The 20,546-nt window shown below is 43.9% G+C and overlaps 1 protein-coding gene across 2 annotated transcripts in view; it reads left to right on the forward strand.

Annotated features, from left to right (window-relative positions):
- Positions 1-644: 644 nt before the first annotated feature.
- The window catches only part of SASH1 (SAM and SH3 domain containing 1), a 245,573-nt gene continuing 225,671 nt past the window's right edge, over positions 645-20,546 (forward strand). Inside the window, exon 1 of one of the 2 annotated variants that reach the window (XM_034990970.1) lies at positions 645-730. In XM_034990970.1, the coding sequence (XP_034846861.1) occupies positions 710-730 (21 nt within the window). In that variant the 5' untranslated portion in view covers positions 645-709. The remainder of the gene's footprint in view (positions 731-20,546) is intronic. The other variant, XM_034990972.1, reaches the window with a different exon arrangement.

Below are 20,546 nucleotides of genomic sequence, written 5' to 3' on the forward strand. Positions count from 1 at the left end.
TGCGTCTACAATCCTGGCATGTGGGCCAACCCTACAGAGTGGTCTCAGAACAGAGGGTGTTCCAAGATGCAAGCAGTTTGTGCCGTGTGAATGCTAATTCTAGAACATTAAACTTATCATATTAAATTGATTTCTGGATGTTTCTCTGTGGAAGTCTTGGAATAATCCTCCCCTTCCTTTCCTTGAGCCAAGAAAGTTCTGCACCAGAACAATTTAATTTCAATGTGGAAAAACTATACTCAATGAACCGAACACGGTGCTCAGAGAGTTCTGGGGGGAGGAGGAATGGGGACAGGGACACTTTGATCACTTTTGTATGTTACCAAAACCTCTGAATTTCTGTGTAAAATTCTGCGATGTATTTACATGCTTCGTTGCCGAGGATCATTTGCGAGCTTTGTCTTAAAGTCTGAGAACCTCAAGAGCAAAACCTGCTTTTTGTGCCATAGTTATTGTGTTATATGTTAAGCATCTGGAAGGAACCCCAAGGAGGCCTCAGGAAACAGTTACTGCCTCTTGACTTATCATCCTGAAGGCGATTTGTTTTAAAGTTGATAATCCCTAGGGCTACAAGAGTGTCCCACATCTGCCCTGAATTGAAAACAGATTCCCATTAAGAGCCTTACATCAGTGCTGCGGATTCATTCGATCTGAGTCAGAAAGGAAGTCGGAGAACATTCGAACGTATGGCCTGACAGCAGCTCCCTTCATGGAGGATCAGGACTGCAGGGTATGTAGGATGCCCGTCTTCACATTTTAAAACGGTTTTTCGGTGTGGAAGTGGTCTTCGGGCCCTTATGCGGGACTACTCGGGAGGGGACGTCGGTAGCTAACAGGTAAAAAGTAACTGTCAGCATCTGGGACTGTCCGTGCTACCAGGGAATTGCTCAGAATTCCAAGAGAGGCAGGAAAGCTCCGCTGCTTGGGAATTCTTCTGCCAGATTTTGCCGGGTTTTTGTGACTTGTCGTTTACATAAGATATATACCTAGAATTATGTAGATATTTCTATAAAAGTCCCCCCCACACACACCACGACACCGAGACTCTAACACGGTTTTGTAAGCCAAGAAAAGTTTTTACTGTTCAAAAGCCAGCGCTTTTCCAACCTCTGCTTATCTATGAAATTATTTTAAAATCTTTCCAGTCATGCTAAGAATGAAGGATGTAACTATGTACTCCCTATTATAAGCCTCCGGGGACTGGGACCATCTGATGAACTATGTAGCTTTTAATATTCTACTGACGTTTTCTTCTCGACTTTGTTTCGGTCTTCTCGGTTACAGCAGTATATTGTAGTGTGAAGTTTGTTTCCTTTTGAACGAGAAAGGAGGTTAGACTTGTCCATTAAAGATGATTAAAGGAGAGAGAAGCCTACAGTGGTGATAAACAGGGGTCTGAGGGCCTGGCAGCGTGAGGATGCTGAGCCCTCCAGCCTAGCTCCTTGAGGCCCTTCTGGCTCCCTCTCCACTTCTGGACTGGGCTTTGGTGAGTGGCGGCCTGGCGGGTTACTTCCAGAAGTCTATTCTGCTTACCATCTTCTCTGAGAAGCTCGGGACAGTGCCTAGCACCACAGATCCCCAATACATGCTTGTCGAATGTAAACAGAATTAGGAAAAGGAATCCTAGAAGAAATGTCAGTCTGAACATATTGACCTAGTTCACCTCGTTAAATATTCCCTCATCTTTTTTGGTAAGATTGATACCCAGAGTGGAGCGGAGAAGGTGATGGGTGATTGGGGGAATAGCACCAGGATGCCAGTCAGAACAACTGTGTGTAAAATGTCTGATTCCAGGGTTATGGGATTGATAAAGTGAGGAAATCTGAAATACAAGTCTTGAGAGGTAACAATCATCCCCTAGGAGAGTGTTCGAGAAGCCAAGGAGAGCTGGTATGGGAGAAAAGGAACAGACGCAGCTGCTTGTCATTCCCTTCAACTCGCTGCAGATGTGCTCATCACAAATGTTCTGACAGGACAAAGCCTGTTCTTGTTACATGTGCTTCCCCTGGTTTCAGAAACAATATTTTATGAGCAGCCCAGTTGGCAGGTAAGATTCTCCATACAAATGCCAAAATACTGTTCCCTCTTGATGGGTTGCCCACAGTTCTTGAAAGAGGGAAGGTTTTTCGGATGCCAAAAATTGACTGCAAACTGTGTCATGGGACTCTGCCCTCTTAATCCCAGCAAGACAGAGGCTTCCTTTTAGAAAAGGAAGCACATTTGGGTTTTTGTGCTGGAGAATGCAAAAAGATGTATTGATCAACTTGGACAGAAAGGGGAATTATTAGGCTTAGAAACATTGCTTCTGTCCTACCTAAGGAGACTGACAAATGAGCCTTGAAATCTATAGAAATGGTGCTAGTTCACACCAGCTTCCTCTTTGGGAGATGACTGTATATATATCTTAATTCAACTAAGCTACTTAATCTCAACCCCAGGGGTTGGGGAAGAAAATAAAAGCAGTGTTGCAGATACTTTCCGGGTGAAACTTGTATCATAAATTTAACTCCCATTACCATTAAGTAATATCCACTTCCAAAAAGCTCTCTGCCACTCTTTAACAAAATAAACAAATGTTCACATTCCCTTTCCCTGGTCCATATTTGAACATCAGGCATGTCACTAAGGGGCTATGCCACCAAGCCAATTCACAGCCTCATTTCTCTAGAAGTTTTGTAAGCCGTTGTTTGGAATTCAGAACACATGATTCCCCAGAAACAAGTTTAGGCCCCTAGCTCAACTCCTGAATGCAAATTTACCCCCAAAGATAGAGGATTTGTTACAAGTTTCTGGAAATGGACCATAAGAACTTTTACCATTTTGTTTAATGACACTAGAGAATAAATTTTACGATGAACTATAATACTGCTTTTGAGAACACTTTTAATTTCCTTGAGAATTAATTCTTGGCCTCGCACTCTGTTCCTTTCTTTATCTGAACCCTAATCACCTGTCCTAGGTGCTTTGTCTCCTGCTACTTCCTCATATGGTACTCTAGGTTGGAGTCTTAGCTAAGTATTTGCCTGTGGTTTTTCAGTTGTGGGTTTCATTTTGCCTGTTATGTCTTCCTCCCCTTCTGATTCCTGGCAAACTCTTGATCAGCTCCAACATTAACACAGTTAAAATTCTTCTGTGGGGCCTCAAACTCCCACCTCCCTGCTCCCTTGGTAACAAACCCCTTTATTTATTTTTTTTTAAAGATTTTATTTATTTATTTGACAGAGAGAGACACAGCGAGAGAGGGAACACAAGCAGGGGGAGTGGGAGAGGGAGAAGCAGGCTTCCCGCGGAGCAGGGAGCCCGATGCGGGGCTCGATCCCAGGACCCTGGGATCATGACCTGAGCCGAAGGCAGACGCTTAACAACTGAGCCACCCAGGCGCCCCACAAACCCCTTCATTTGCACATAGCTATTGACCTTCTAAATTGCCAAGGACCACAGTTTGAAAATATGCCCTATGAAAAGTTAGAAATTCACTCCCCACCTCTCCTGCATTTTGAGAACACCTTGTAAGTACCATGATATACTAACATTCACCAGATTATATTGCAATTTTAACTTTATATGTTGCCCTCTTCCCTAAACTGAGACCTCCTTAAAGACCGGGATTCTCAGAACTTGCTACAATGCCTGAAACATAGTAGATAATTAGTAAAAGGATGGATGGATGGATAATTGGATGGATAAATATGTGATCAGATAGGGGCACCTGGGTGGCTCAGTTTGTTGGGCATCCAACTCTTGATTTCGGCTCAGGTCATGATCTCAGGGTCCTGGGATCGAGCCCTGCATTGGGCTCCATGCTCAGCAGAGAGTCTGCTTGAGGATTCTCTCTCTCCCTCTCCCTCTGCCCATCCTTCCTCTCTCTCTCTCTCTCTCTCTAACAAATCTAAAAAATAAAATAAAAAATATGTGATCATATGGATAAATGGATGGTATGATTGGATCAATAGATGGATGGAAGAATGGATGGATGGATAGATGGATGGATAGATGGATGGAAGAATGGGTGGATGGATAGAGTACTAGAGAAAAAGCTGGTTTATTTAGAGGAAGATGGAGAGCTATATAAAAATATCTATGGAATTCTGGATGGGTCTTTTAGACAGGTTCAAGGGCATGACATTGATGGAATTTGTCCATTATTATTTTATTTATACTGTTGTAAGGGAGGGATGATGAGTAGTAGGAAGATAATGAAGCCTGGAGTAAGAATAAACGGGTTCTACCTCTAGCTCTCTACTTCCTAGTTATGTAGACTTGAGTAGGTAGTTTACCTCTCTACTTTTGCTTTTATTCATCTGTAAGATGGGAGTAATACCTACCTTTGAAGAGTTTTTGTAAGGATTATATGATAATCCATCTAAAAGCTTTAGTCTATTTTTTAAGCCATACCAGGTTGAAGATAGGTGGTGGTAAACTATCAGTCTAAATCTGAAATGGCAACCATAGAACTTGAAACCAGAAGAAGCCTGGGCCCCTGTGTCCAGCTCTGTCCAAATTAAATAATCTGTGATGGAGGAAGAGGTAACATTTGTACATTCAAAACCAGTGGGGGTGGGGGGCAGGGATTATGAGAAAGTTATTTGGTGGCAAGTAGTTGCAAAGGGAAAGAAGAGAAATTGCACTGTTGAGAAATTGCACTTTCGGGATTATAAAGGGAATAATTGTGTGTGTGTGTGTATATACCTGCAATAACACTCCTATGCATTTGCAACCCCAAAAAGTGCCTTGTATATTTCGCATACTTTACATAAATACTAATGATAGTAATACATTCCTAAGTAACACTTACTATACCACTTACCAGGTGCCAGGCACCCTTCTAGGCTTTTTACACATTTTAACTCATTTTATCCTCACAACAACCCTGAGGAGTAGTTACATAAAATCCTTACTTTACTGATAAGAGGGCACACAACTAGTCACATAACCAGCACGTGTAGGAGCCAGTATTTGGACCCAAGCAGTCTGGCCCCAGAGTCTACACACTTCACACAGGAATGTCCTCACAGCTGATGTGACTTCTGGCACAGATCAGACGTCCGACTCAGCTGTCACAGTCGACAATGCTCTAAAGTCCCCTTTGGTGGATATCCCTGTGGATATACTTTTCAAAATAAAATTTTAACACCTGAAAAGTTAGAGCGGTAGAATTTTATAACATGGAGGGACATTTGATTCATTATGCCCAGACCGGCCAGCTGAGAGTTTCCAGGGAAAGTCAGCTTCAGAGTCACTGGTCAGAAACTCTGCGGACAGACTGGCAGCAAGGATCAGATGATCTTAGTGGCCCACAAAACACTGTGGCAGCAGAAGGACATCACCTTTATTCCAGATAATGTCCAGGGAATTCTAAAAAAAATTCTTCCGGGAAGTTTGTAGACATTATGTTGACACTCCAATAGTTTTCCAAATATGAAAATAAAGATAATCACACTTTACTTTTTTTTTTACAAAGAATCATCTATTTTTATCTTTTTTTAAAAAGATACTAATATTTTGTTGAATGAATGCTGAAGAATTCTGAACAAAATATACAGTCTTTGAACACTCTCTTTATGTTTCCTAGATTGAATTTAATAGGACCATGTTCTAAAATACTGTTACTCTTTTTTAAAAAAGATTTTATTTATTTATTTATTTATTTATTTAGAGAGAGAGAGAGAGTGGGTGTGAGCTTCAGCAGGGGGAGGGGCAGAGGAAGAGGGAGAGAGAGAGAACCCCAAGCAGACTCTGCACTGAGCATGGAGCTTGATGGGGGGGGGGGGGGCTTAATCCCACAACCCTGAGATCATGACCTGAGCTGAAATCAAGAATCAGATGCTCAACCGACTGAGCCACCCAGGTGCCCCTAAAATATTCAGTTACTCTTATGCCATCCCTGAACACTTATCTCTCCCTCAAATTGCTCAGAGCAATTTTGATTCTATTTTCCCCTATCAAAAATAGAGACTTGTTCAAATAGTTAACACATTTAACAAATTCCACAAATTCTGATCCAAGGACATGTTAGGTAGGCAGAAAGAATGTGAGTCCTCCCCTCTTCTACCTGTTCGAACTATTATAAGTATTGCCATAATTAATACAATCACTATGCAGGTGCTACAAAGTTATCTAATTCTCTGGCTATTTTAGTCATTCCTATTTTAAGCCATTCACATGTCCCACTGATGTTTTGGGGCATGGTTTTTGGATGAATAGGTAGGTATGCTTGTTGTAGAGGTTGCCAGAAGATTTGCCTACCTCCAATACATCCAGTGAATGACCCACCTGAGTCCACACCTTTGGAGAACTGGGAAAATAGCATTTAACACCTAAAATCATAAAAATCAGGAGCCAGGAGGAACCCAGTCTCCTTCTCCTTGGATTACAGTGGGGAGAGAGGAAAGGATGGGGGTAAGTAAATGGATTCCCTAGGTCTTTGTCTCCATTTTTTTTCTCATTACAGTCTGGCTGGAGAACATCTTACCCAAAAACCCATTCATGTAAAATCCAATCCCCTTTGGAGTTTTTTGCATCTGTCCAGGTGTCCTGGAAATAAATATTAAATTAAATTAAGTTTTAATTTCATTTAAATTCTGAATAAAAGGCTTCACATAAATGGACCAAAAGGAGTCCAACTCTCCAAAAGTAGGTCAAATAGAATAAGGCACTTTCAAGTATCCAGAACAATCCCATCATTTAAAAAAAGCCCTGCAAGTTCAGTAACTACCTAATAGAAATACAAAATCAAGCTAGAAGTGGCCTTAAAGGAACGGATTGTTTTAAACTGTTTAACTCTTCCAAAATGCCAAGGAAATATAGGACACTAAAATGAAGTCCAGATTCTCAAACGGAGGTTGAATTTTAAGCAAACTCTTCATTGGACAAATGGATAGTTTGGAAATGGTTTTAGGCCAACGATCTCTCTGGCAGGGCTATTGTGGAGCTGGGAGGAGATTTAATGAATATAAATCTCACAGCCCAGTAGTACACAGTGGATACTCACTAATATTTTGTTGAATGAATGCTGAAGAATTCTGAACTAACTTAGCCAAGCCAACTCAGCACTCTCCTTCAGCCCCTGTGGGCACCTAAGCATGGGTTATTTTACAGATTAATGAAAGCAATGCTTTCTAGAACGAGTGATCCTCTGGGAAAGATAGTCCCAAATTTCTTTTTTTTTTTTTTTTAAAGATTTTATTTATTTATTTGACAGAGAGAGAGAGACAGCGAGAGCAGGAACACAAGCAGGGGGAGTGGGAGAGGGAGAAGCAGGCCTCCCTGCCGAGCAGGGAGCCCGATGTGGGACTCGATCCCAGGACCCTGGGATCATGACCTGAGCTGAAGGCAGGCGCTTAACGACTGAGCCACCCAGGCGCCCAAGATAGTCCCAAATTTCTGAGACTTGTTTCCTAACCTTTTACAAAAGGTTAACATTAGATATATTAGCTCTAATACTAGAGTAATGACTGACTAGGTTGCTCTGAGAGTTAAATGAAGTCATGTTCATCCATTCATTCATTCAGCCATTCATGCATTTAAAAAATATTGATTGTGTATTTTCAGCACAGCAAGCATTGTTCTGCACTTAGGAGATGGAGGTGAGCAGGCAGATGAGGGCTCTGGCTCCATGGAACTCACATTTTCTCACAAAGCACTTGGCCTGCAAGTACTGCAGCCACCTAGCACAAACACCCTCTTCAGGGTGGGTAGCGAAATGCCCAGGAAAGAGCAGTCAGCTTAGAAGTAAGACTGAGGATTCAAGCAGGACACCTGGGTGGCTCAGTTGGTTAAGCGTCCAACTCTTGATTTCAGCTCAGGTCATGATCTCAGGGTGCTAAGCATGGAGCCTGCTTAAGATTCTCTCTCTCCCTCTCCTTCTGCCCATCCCCCCAACCCTCCTACTCTTGTTATTATTGCAAGCATCTGTGATCGCTCACTCTCAAAAAAAAAAAAGAAGAAGAAGACTGACCCCACTTGAGCCTAGCCTCCGTGTCTTACTAGCTGAGTTTCCTGCGAAATACTTCCAAACCATAGTTCTTGTCTGTTAAATGGATATAATAATACCTACCTGGCAAGGATTCTCTGAAGATGAAATGAGCCTTACTGTGTATAAAGTAGCACAGTGTCGACAGTAAGGGTAACCCTTCAGTACCTTCATGAAGAAGTTGATCAAAAAGTCAAAGAAGAAGAATATCTGGGAATAAGAAGAGTTGAGAGCTGTTGCTACTTCTGAGCACATTCCACAAAGGAGGCGTTTTTCAACCATTTTTGAAGCAGACTGTTGACCTGGAGGTATTGAAAACGTAATAATAGAATATAGGAGAAGCATGATGCCTCATTATACGTAGCAGATTGAACATATGCTCTTTTTCCCACTCTCTCCTCAAACCCTGGTAAAATGGAAATAAGAGAAAAAACAAAATAAAACCACGAGAACAACAGTGAATGGGTGGGGAGGGTGGAGGGTGGATAATAGAAATGAGAAATGCCAATGGAAGTTGGAAAGATTGAGCATAGGTTGAGGGAAACAGTAGCAATGGATGTAGTATACAATGGGGAAAACCAAGAATTAATTACTTGGGGTGTGCGGTCTAGAGAATATCCATAAGAAGCAGCTCATGGGAGTCACTCATTCTAGGAAGATTCTAGAAAAGGAGACAGGGCTCTCTCATCCCCTATAAGGCCAAGGGATAGGGAAGGGCTGAACATAGGAAGATTGTTTAGAAGCCTGTATGTATAGGGAATAATGAGAACCCTGTGTCCCCCTGCCCCCACCATCCCAGGCCTGTCTGGGCAACCAAGAAGCTGCACCATTTCACTCCCCATCATAGCAGAAGACTAGAGAAGCTGAACCAGAAAGTCTGGTCTCAGGAATGGCTGAGGAAGGGGTTCAGTCACTACCCTGAAAACAAGGGCACTAAGAAAATCTATGTACTGAAAGGCAAGACTTTCTAGTTACCTTCCCAAATTCAGTTGGCAGCCAGGGCTGTAAACAGCCTCCCCCTACCCCAACTACCACCACCAAGAGAGGAGATGGGAGGATTCCTCTGTGTTGAAAAAGACCTGCCCAACAGTGAAGATTTACAAATACTGACATTTGGGCATCCCCTACAGGAATCTGGGCCCTCTATCAAATCAATCACAGTAAAGCCTACAGCAAAAAGCCCCACAACACAGGGCTTACAATCTGATTTCTGGTTCTCCAGTCTTAAGTGAGAACAAAGGATCATCAAACAATAGGAGAAAGCTGATGAGTGGGGAAAATGAACTCAGAGACAATGTGGGGGACATAATTGAATCCAAGATATACAATGAGTATCCTCAGTGAGGTTAAGGGAAACAAAACCAAGAACAGATACAATAAAAAAGGAACATTCTGGTAACAAAAACAATCTGTAGAAGGCTTTGAAGATAAAGTTTAGAAAATCTGTCAGCACCAGATAGGAAGCAGGACAGAGTCTAAGGAAATTGATGATTAGTCCAATAGGGTCAAATATCCAAATAATAAAAGTTCTAGGAGCATCTCGGTGGCTCAGTTGGTTAAATGTCTGACTCTTGATCTCAGCTCAGGTCTTGATCTCAAGGTCATGACTTCAAGCCCCATGTTGGGCTTCACACTGGGGGAGCCTACATTAAAAAAAAAAAAAAGTTCAGGGTGCCTGGGTGGCTCAGTCATTAAGCGTCTGCCTTCAGCTCAGGTCATGATCCCAGGGTCCTGGGATGGAGCCCCACATTGGGCTCCCTGCTCCGTGGGAAGCCTGCTTCTCTCTCTCCCACTCCCCCTGCTTGGGTTCCCTCTCTCGCTGGGTCTCTCTCTGTCAAATAAATAAATAAAATCTTTAAAAAAAAAAAAGTTCTAGAAAGCACTGAAAAAACAAATTGGAAGAAATCAACAAAACAACACAAAAATTTCCTAGAAGTGAAAGAAATGAGTTTCCTGATTAGAAAGACCCACCTAGCCCCCAGCATAGAGACAAGATGCATCACATTATGAAATTTCAGAACACCAGAAATAAATAGGAGGTCCTAAAAGCTGCCAGAAAGGGGAAAAAAAAAAAAGGCCACATAAACATCAAGAATCTGAATGACATTGACTTCTCAACAGAAACACTAGAAGCCAGGAAACAATAACTTCCAAGTTCTGAGGTGCAAATGATTTCTGACCTAGAAACTTACGAGCATGGGGTAGACCAAAAGTATATAAGGGATCAAAACATTCACATCACTTACTCCCCTTTTCAGCAGGCCCCTGGAAGACGTGTTCCGCCAAAATGAGGGAATAAGCAAAGCACAACCTACCCAGAATGGGGCTCCAGATGAAACATCTCCAAAAAGGAAAGAAAGGACACTGACTGATATACAAATGGGTTCTACCATATTGCAGGGTGTTTTTTATTCTGTCAGAAAGTTTGGAGCAGAATAGTGGATATGTATATATATGTATAATTTTCTCAAATTAAAAAAGAAACCTCCAAGGAAAAATAATTAATGAGAAAAGAAATCTGATTATAATAGACAGTAGGATTTAGCTGTGAACAGTATTTACCGACAACAATGGAAGCACTGAACATTAATAGAACCATAAAGCAGAATATAAATATGGTGGCCTTGAAGATACACAGTTCAGACCTCCCCTCAAAGGATGACCTGCTGTGGGGAGTGTGTCCCCTCTTTGGGACCCAGTGTTGTCTTCACTGGGAAAGGTGGCCCGGCCAGCTTCCCAGCAATTGCCGGAGGACAGCAAGGGGCTGAGCACCAGCCACTGCTGCCCAGGGCTGCACCTCTCCAATGGCCAGTCACTCTTTACTCCGGGTCTCTGCATCAGCCTGGCCTTGAACTTCTCAGAACTGCTCTGTAGTCTAAGGCTCTTCCTCACCGACCCTCCTTGCCTGACCCTCTCCTTCATGATGTCAAGTTAGCCAGGGAGCTGTCCCTTTATCCTTCTCGGGCACCTGTGCCCATAAATCTTGTGCATTTCTAATCCTAACTTGGTTTCTGCTTCTCCGAGGACCTGAACTAACACAATCACTACACTGGGAGCATAAAAGGAGGACAAAAATGGGGTGGGGCTGGGGGATAGGAGGGAATGTTGAATCATTATTTTTCATTTTGGAAAGTCAACAGATAACATCTACATGCCTATAATGGAAAAACAAAAAATTAGCAGGATAAGTACATGAGTTAGAAATGAGGAAGGCAAGGCCAGAAAGAAACACAAATAAAATAATTAGTGCTAGGCGGGGTTGTACCAGGAAAGGAGGAGAGACGTGGGGAACTCTAGGTGTGGGGAAGGAAGAGGAGTCATGACTTGAGCTTCGTAAATGGTTCCTGAGGCACCTGGCTGGCTCAGTAGGTGGAGCGTGCAGCTCTTGATTTCAGGGTCATGACTTCGAGCCCCATGTTGGGTGTACTTAAAAAGAAGTGAACAGTGCCTCATTAATAAATAAATAAATAAATAAATAAATAAATAAATAAATAAATAAATGTTGCTTGCTAAGTTCTGCCTAATATGATGATATATATAATATGTAATATATATGTAATATATATGTAATATATATATGTAATATATATATTACATCAAACCTTTAAAGTATATATTTAAATGTATTTAAATATATATAAAAATACATATCAAACATACATATAATCAAACACCTTTAAATATATATTTTCTATTTTAAATATGTATTATAGATATACAGTATTTAAAGATGCTTGATCCAGACTGTGGCAAGCCATTAGCCCTGCTGTCTTGTTCTTGTTTGCCGGCTCCCCAGCTCACGCCTCCTGGCCTTAGAACCGGCCGCAGCCCCTGCTTCTCAGCATAGTGCATTTCTCTGCAGAGAGGACACACGGCCACGGGTCTCCAGGGTGCACCAGGAGGCAGGGAGGGTCCCCCGTGTACCCCAAGAAGGAGACCTAATGAGATCCAGGCCAGCTGCTTTCCACCTTCACCGGAGGACCGCACTCCAGAAGGCTTACTGTGTGCTTCCAGCTGAGCCCGGGTTTACCTGCCCCTTTGTCCCAGACATCGGCCACTGGTTAGCTAGCGCCATGCTGTCCTGCTGGATGACCGGCGGGACTGAGGAGGGGACACGAAGAAGAAAGAGATGACTGCAGGGCCGCCCCCTCCTCCTCCTCACCCCCACGGTCCCACAGCTGTGACTACTGTCCTGCAGCCACCTGGGGCCCAAGAGAGCTGCCACAGAGGCCCCTGGACCCCGTCACACACCCCATACTTTCCTCCCATGGAGCTCAGGCCAGGGGGAATGCGTGTGAGCGTGTGTGTCTGTGAGTGATACCACCTCACATGTTCACAGTTCTTCCCTGCTTGGTCAGAAGCCCGGGGCTCAGAGTGGTCTCTCCTCATCTCTCTCTAGTCTTGGAAGAGGTGAGGCACCACAGGAAACACTGAATTGTCTGGAGGAGGAACTGTTACCTATATTTTTGTAAAGTGCCATCAGCGGTGGGGGCGAGGACAGACCGTGGCCTCCGAAGTGCCTGCCCATAGCCCTGCGAGTTAGCTACGGTCTGTCAGCAGCAGCGTGTGATCTACCTCAGCACAAGCCTTCCCAACTGCAGATGCAGGAATCTACCAGAATATTTTTGATGACAAGAACCATTTTTAAATTATTTTTTCTATTATATAAAAGTAATACATGCTCGATTGTATGAAATTAAAACTTGGAAACCAGTACAAAAGGTACACAACCCAGAGGCACTCACGATGTGCCTTGTTTTCTTTCAGTCTTTTTTTTTTTTTAAGTCATTTCCAGAGCTTTGAAATTTTACTTTATGTATAATTTCATATCCTGCTTTTCCACTTACAACTTCATCAAATGCATTTCCTCATACCAATAAAAACTCTCTGGAAGCATCTTTTTTTTTTAAGTCTGTGTAATATTCCAGCTCACAAATGTAGTCTGATTTGTCCAATCATTCTATGTTAGGCTCGTTAAATTATTTCAAGATTTTCTAATTAGAAATCATGTTGTGATGGACTTTTGGCATATACATCTTTGTGCTCATTTCAGATTATTTCCTCAGAACAGATTCCCAGAAATGGACCTGTTCAGTCAACCAGTATGAACTTTTTTAAGGCCAAGTAAATCTTTTTTTTTAGACAGACAGTGAAAAAATTTGTTTATGATTTAATGATATTCAGATTTTTTTGAGAAAAATGTATAAACCAACAAGCACATGCCCATGGTCCAGCTTAAGAGCGTGTATTACTTACACAGCTAAAGCCACTCAGTATCTCTCCCCTCTCACATCCCCTCCTCATCCCCAAAGGTGGCCATTATTCTGAATCTGTTTTCTTATAGATTTTTTTAGGGAGCAGAACTGCAAGGATATGGGATCTTTCTGTTAGAGAGTAAGAGAAAATAAGTGAGGGGAGGGGTGGGAGGAGGGATAGAGATAGAGGGGGGAGAGAGATAGAGGGAGAGGGGGAGTGATAGAGGGAGAGGGGGAGAGAGAGAGATTTGTTTTGCCTTGAACCATTTTATCCTGGAGTGCATTTTCTGTGGAAATCGTTAGGAGATAAAATTTAAGCAGCTTTGTATCCAATCCATATTGTATTTATGGATGTCCATGTGAGAAAGGACATTCACTCACACTGAACATATGACGCTATCTCCTTCCCACCTCCAGTCCCCATTCATAGGAATCAGACACAAATGCTGAGCCACGTAGCAAGGCCTTAAGAAGGGCTGCCGGCCCTCAAATCCACCTTCCAGTACTCCCCATCTGTGGCCTTAGAAAAGTTGCCTCACCATTTCTAAAGTCCCGTGTCTTCATCTGGAAAACGAGGGTGAAGCTAATATTATCCACCTGCTACAGTTGTAGCATGGCTTAAAGGAGATAAGCACCTAGCACATTACGGGGTATATAAAATTACTTTACATTGTGGCCCTGGAAAAGGCTTGGGGGCCCAAGGAAAGCTATTTTCCAGAGTGATAGCCAGTAAACCCTTTACAAGCCTTTGCTGAGGGTGTGATATTGACATTACAGTTGATGTTTTTCAAAAAACAGTGAAAGGCCATGTATTTTTCTCTTTTCCACAATTCTTCTTGGGTTCCAAGATTTCAGAGTAGGGTTTCATACAGGTAATTCTGGTAGAAGTTTCTCCCTACTTTGTTGACTTTCCAAGTGAAAAGTGAAATGGTCTAGGCATGTATCATACTGGCAACCCTGGACTTACCTTTCCTGTGTTCTAATCAACTGCACACAGAGCCTCCATTTTCAGTCTGAACACATCCAATCAAGGTGACCAGATGTCTGGATTATAGGTTCGGTGACTTATGATGAACAGGTCCTCAGACTCTTTCTCTAGGACGAGCACCTCTGGTTGCTTACATGGGTTAGAGATTTAAGGGATTAAATGGATGAGGGATTAAAGTTTAGTTTGAGAACGAACCTTACCAGTAATCTAGCAATAGTCAGTAGTTGTTCACTTTTTTGTATGAGGACCATCTCTAAAAATATGATTCTTTCTCAAAGGAGGTGTCCTTCCTCTAAAAAGTGCACATATGCACATTCATAACAAATGGTGACAAACATCAAGGGATTTAGGGCTTCCCTGAAGCTGATTCATGGGATCCTCCAGGAAGGAATTCTGATCTTACTAGGGAACTGAAACCCAGAGAGGTCCAGGACGAGCCCACGGTCACACAAACATTTAGCAGCAGAGGCAGAATTACGACCCAGGTGGCCCATCACCCAGTCTCCTCTCCCCCTCTGCCTTTTCTCCATGTGCTCTGCCAGCAGCATGCTATACCAAGAGCCTATATGTAGGGGAAGCCTAGACGGCCACATTCAGTGATGGGACATGAGTCCAGATGCTGTACTTGCCCTGGGTCTCCAAGGCCATCATGATGGAGCTCAAGATCTAGAATGTACTCCTTTTTCCTCAAGACATCTGTACAACAACCAGAATACCTTAAGGGGTCTGCTCCTAATGGCCTCTTGATAATCAGCGGGGTGACTGTGGTGTGCCAACACGGTCCAGTGTGATCCTTCCACAGCGTGGTCTGGGTCAATGACTCGTGTAAATTAGGGGTGTTCTAGGAACAGACATTAAGAACGTGGCAGCGTATTACTCTCAAGTGTTCTTCAATCACGACTCTGTTTCTGTTGGTGTCCAGTGACCCCCCGCTGCCTCTCCTTCTGAGCATCTCAGATCTTCTCCAGGATTCTTTGAGGCTGCGCATTCCCCCTGCCACCATGGGCACAGACTCCCCTCCTGCCATCTGCAGTGTCCCTGTGACATTCGTCAGAGACAGCGACTTGCTGGTCTCAGGTTGTTGCATAATTCCAGATTCAATCTATGTTCATGTTTTCTTTAAATGCCTGTCTTTAAAATTATTTTATCTTCTGTTTTCCAAGCTGCTATTTCATTTCCTGTTCGGAGTGAGTGTATGTAATTAGTGTGTGTGTGTGTCCGTGTGTCTGTGTGTGTGTGCGTGCGCGTGTGCCTCTGTTGTTTGCAACACCTCCCAGTTGGGGATCATTTGTAAATTCAGTTAATGAGCATTTAACACATTCCCTTTGATGAAGCTGTTCAGTCTGGCTTCACACTGGCGCCCCACCAGACAGCTCCCTTCTCCCAAGCCCTTTGTGTTTACCTATTCTTAGCTACTTAGTTATGGTTTCTTGTTTGTTGGCACCATATCAAACCAACCTTTAGCCCTGTCTGGAAAAAGCAGGGCTTCGGTTTTGTGAGAAAATGCTTACATCTGTATTCAAAGCAAGTTCACTTTCCTGGTGGGCTTTCGTTTTCGCCGAGCAAAATATACTGTAGACAGAACAAATACCCCACCATCACCTAACCGGTCGCTTCTGCGGCAGCAACACACACACTATAGCTGGGGAATTTTGCAAAAACAAATACCCAGCTCCGAACCTGTGGGCTCCTCCAGCTGGCAGTTTTCCTGGATTTAATTAGAACTCGATCTCTGCAGACCGAGTGTGTGTCACGTGTCCTTTTCACTCACGTAGAGAAAGCAGAGTCAGTGGCCGAGCAAGTCCTGGGATTCGCCGATGAGCCCTCATGGCTGTCCCCTCGAGGAGAGGATCACGGGAGTCACAGTCCTGTCACCCGCAGAAACACAAAGCTGTCTCCTCGGCTATGGGCTTAGACAGAAGCAGCGCACAGATGTCTGGAAGATCAACTCTTCAAAACTCAATACACTCGAAAACCTGACAACAACCTGAAGGAGGGGAATGAACAAGATAATTCATCTTTACCTAAAGCAGGAGTAATCTCCCAGCTTAGAAAAATCCTCCCAGCGCTTTGTTTCTGATCTACCACCCACGCATTCCCCCCTCACCTTTCCCCAACTTCAGGAATAAATCCCCTTCTACAGGAGAACACAGCTTGTTGACCAAATCATTGACATCAAAGCCCTGGCTACCAAAGCAAGCCGGGCCAGGGAGAGTTCACCTCCCAGCCTTTAGGTTCGCGGGGAGGCAGTTAACTGCGGCCGGCTGGATTTCACCTGGTGCACAATTTTTCCATTTTACTCTGCAAAAATCCAAAACACGAGGTCAGTTTCAAGGGATTGTTTGGGTTAATTCCCACTCCAGGTCACCTGACATGCTCCATAATCTGAGAAGCGTTTTACACTTTGAGTTCCTAGTAGGCAAGAGAAGAAGAGGGAGGAAGCTGCTCGTGTTGACTCGGGGTTGGGGAAGTCTGGCGAAGCTTGTGTAGACGCGGCCATTGGCGCATTCAGGTGTAAAGGCAGGATCCTACCCGATCCTACCTGATTTCAAATGCCTCAGTTTCCAGCCTAGAGCCTCTAGCCTCCTCTTTGTCGCTGTTTTCCTCTCCTGTTGACTTGTGGGTGAAAGGCAGTGAAGTGGTTAGATGTGGCAGGGGGAGGGGGGCTGGCCCCACAAGAGTCTCCAGACCTGTCTGGCAGATTTGGGTCGGGGCATTCTGGGCTCTTCACAGTAGCCAATGGTAACCTTGGCCATTGTCCAGAACAAGTTTAAAGAGAAGGCTTTTATGCATATGTTTCTTTTTAAGCCTGATTAGCTTCAGAGACTTGTTGTTAACAGTTATCAGAGATAATTGTTACTGATAAGGCTATCTGAAAAGAAGGAACCTAAAAATAAGTGCAATGAGGATTATATGTTGGCGAGTGGGGGTTGGAGATGCTACTTGGCTTAATACATCACCAGAGAGTGATTTGATTTGTCCTGCCTGTGAATGAAAATAAAAGCCATAAATTCTGTAAGGAAAGTCCACATTCTAAAACTATATTAAGTTCTGAGAGACAGAAAGAGGGAGTGAGCATGAGCGGCGGGAGGGGCCGAGGCAGAGGGAGAAGCGGACTCCCCGCTGAGCAGGGGCGCATTGGATACACAAGGCTGCACATTAGAATTTTGTCAGTATTTTGTAATACCTAATAGGAAAAATTTCAACTGGATTTGAAATCTGTTACATTTTCATAAGAAATTTCACTATGCGTTAATCAAATAAAGTGCTGTTAGCTCCTTGAACTAGGAATTGCTATATATAAAAATAGCTAAGACAATTTTTTTAAAGATTTTATTTATTTGAGAGAGAGAGAGCGAGCGAGAGAGAGCACGAGTGGGGAGGAGAGGGAAGAGCAGGCTCCCTGAGGGCAGGGAGCCCGATGCGGGGCTTGATCCCACCCTGGGATCATGACCTGAGCCTAAGGCAGACGCTTGGCTGACTGAGCCACCCAGGTGCCCAAGATGTTCAATTTTGATCCGTGATTACAACCAACACCCTGAGCTTCTAAGTCTCTGATTTCCAGATCGATGGTACGAACTTCCCTTCTCTCTCCCAGCTAAGAACTAGGAGGAAACTAAAAAGTTGTTGCTACAGATTTCAATATGTTTTATGAAAGGGGATAAGGCATCTGATCTTCCAGACCGCCTTTTTCTTTTCGTGATCCTATCCCCCCCACCATCCCAGCTGTTTTCCTGTCATTCAACATGTCGTGTCAGAGCCAAATGGACCAGAAATGACCGTAATAATATCACTTCTTCTTATACAAGTACAGGGGAATTAACTTTTTTTGTGGTGCTGATTCTCTTTATGGATGTTTTTCAAGTATTGTTTGATCCATGTTCATGTCTTTTCATGTATTTTTCATGTCAGAGAGTGAATATCATAGAAACACTTGTGAGCCTGATGTCACTTGCTTGGCTCTCCTGATGTCATGTTACTGGCTCCCATTGGGAGACCACCGGAATATCGTAAAGTGTTCTGACCCACATGGTCAAGCCTGGAGCCAAGTCATCAGGAGGATCAGCTCCCCTAAACACTCTTTCATTCACAGAAAGTGCAATTAAAGTGATACCACACTGAGGGAGCACGATGTACCATTTTTCAATGTCTTTTAAATATTGAATAAACTTGAATTCCTGCAATTTCAGGACCTTAAAGGGTAATCAAAGCTTGGACTATTTGTTTTTCTGGAATAAGGTTTAAGATAGTGTAAGTCCTATTTAGCAAAATGCAGATTACATCAGAAAAGAAAAAAAAAAAGTTTAACTTTATTAAGAAATGCCAAGGCTCTTAATACGGCTGAGAGCCAGTGAATTTCTCCCGTGGCACATTTTATCTCACATTCCTGTCGCGGGCTTGAATTATGGCCTAACTGGACCAAGATTGTCCAGGCTACTGAGATTTCTCAATCCAGAACAAATACGGAAAGTTCAGTTCCTATTCAATAAACTGAGAAGCTTTCAAAGTGAAAGGGTCAATAGCAAACACGTGCTATGTAATAGCATTTCCACTCACGTGAGTTTTGTGGCCACTCTGTGTCCTACAACTGGATTGACGTTGACAAATTTGGGAAGTCAGTGGTAACTATCTTCTGTCCTTAATCACCTAGATTTCTTCTTTCATGCGTCTGTGAATGCCATCCTCTTTCCCTGCTTCCTTTTTGTTGTCTTTCCTTATCCGAGTGGGACATGCTGTGATACTTTCATTTCTGCTGTGGTTGCAGCACATATGTAACTCCATACCGCCTTTCCCAGGGCACGGGTACCTCAATCCATCTTCCCCATTTCTAGAGGAAAGGGTTGTCCATGGTTAAAGAAATTTCAAATAACAGCATGCAGTGGAGGGAGATGTTTTAAGGGGTAGCAAAGTAAAACTGCTCAGTTTAAGTCTTGAAAGATCCACTCAGTAGGTAGAATGGGTCACTGAGATCAGATCCACTGCCATCTCTTCTGTCTACCCTAATCCTAACCCTCCCTGTTCTCTGAGCCAAATCGCCAGATATGGGGACTCTGAGGCCATTTTGCTGGTGCCTACTGCCCTCTTTTTCATCAGCTCGAGCAGACATCTGTAATTTCCACTGCCCCGCTCTATTCTCCCTTTTCTGGTAACAGCATCCAATTGTCCTTTGCTGCTCACTATTGCCCATTATCAGTCTATGTGGTCAAATGGAACTAAATGCATCTCCAGCTCTAAGATGTCTCCGGGATGGAGGCCTGGCCATCCATCAGATCATCACATTGCTTGGTTCAGGGAAGGGCCTGGCAAATCAGAGCTGATCTCGGGAATTTTGCTAGAACTCCTGAAGAAGAGGTACTTTCCTCTCTAGTTTCTGAGATGGTTGATTGAAGCCTGGCGCTACTGATGGCCATTTCCCACCATGCAGACTGCCTGCCTATGAGACAAGCAGCACAGAGGAAAGCAGAGCTTAGGTAAGGAGAGACACGGATCCCCAAGGACATCCCCAACCACCTGGATCTGCTCTCGATATTTCAGTTATGGGGCCCAATAAATTCCCCTTGGTTGAAACCAATGAGATAGGGCCACTTGCAACACAGAGATCCCACACGCAGCCAGCAGCCCCGACGTAAGCCTTGCCTTCCCCTTCCCGCAGCTCTGTTTCGTGGTCTCTCACGCTAACCCCAGTACCTCTCCCATCCACAACATCAGAGGGAGCCCAGGGATGAGTGGCTTTAAGCCTTCGGCATCCAGGACATCCAAGGGGAAAGAATATCACCGCCTGGGGCGCCTGGGTGGCTCAGTCCGTTGGGCGACTGCCTTCGGCTCAGGTCATGATCCTGGAGTCCCGGGATCGAGTCCCGCATCGGGCTCCCTGCTCGGCGGGGAGCTTGCTTCTCCCTCTGACCCTCCCCACTCTCATGCTCTCTCTCTCTAATAAATAAATAAATAAATCTTAAAAAAAAAAAAACGGGGCGCCTGGGTGGCTCAGTCGGTTAAGCGACTGCCTTCGGCTCGGGTCATGATCCTGGAGTCCCGGGATCGAGTCCCGCATTGGGCTCCCTGCTCAGCGGGGAGTCTGCTTCTCCCTCTGACCCTCCCCCCTCTCATGTGCTCTCTCTCATTCTCTCTCTCAAATAAATAAATAAAATCTTTAAAAAAAAAAAAGAAAGAAAGAAAATCACCGCCTTAGCAGCTGCTGAAGGAGCCCTTCTGAGCACGAGTGTGAGAGAAGCCCAGCAAGCTGAGAGGTTCAAGGAGCATGACCACAACCCAAGAGGCAGCTACCCCAGCCTAGGGTTGAGAGGAGGAGGGGACAAGGAGACCCTAAACA

This window comes from Mirounga leonina, unplaced genomic scaffold (assembly GCF_011800145.1).
Source record: "Mirounga leonina isolate KUSES-001 unplaced genomic scaffold, KU_Mleo_1.0 Mir_53, whole genome shotgun sequence".
In the NCBI taxonomy this organism is placed as follows: Eukaryota; Metazoa; Chordata; class Mammalia; order Carnivora; family Phocidae; genus Mirounga; species Mirounga leonina.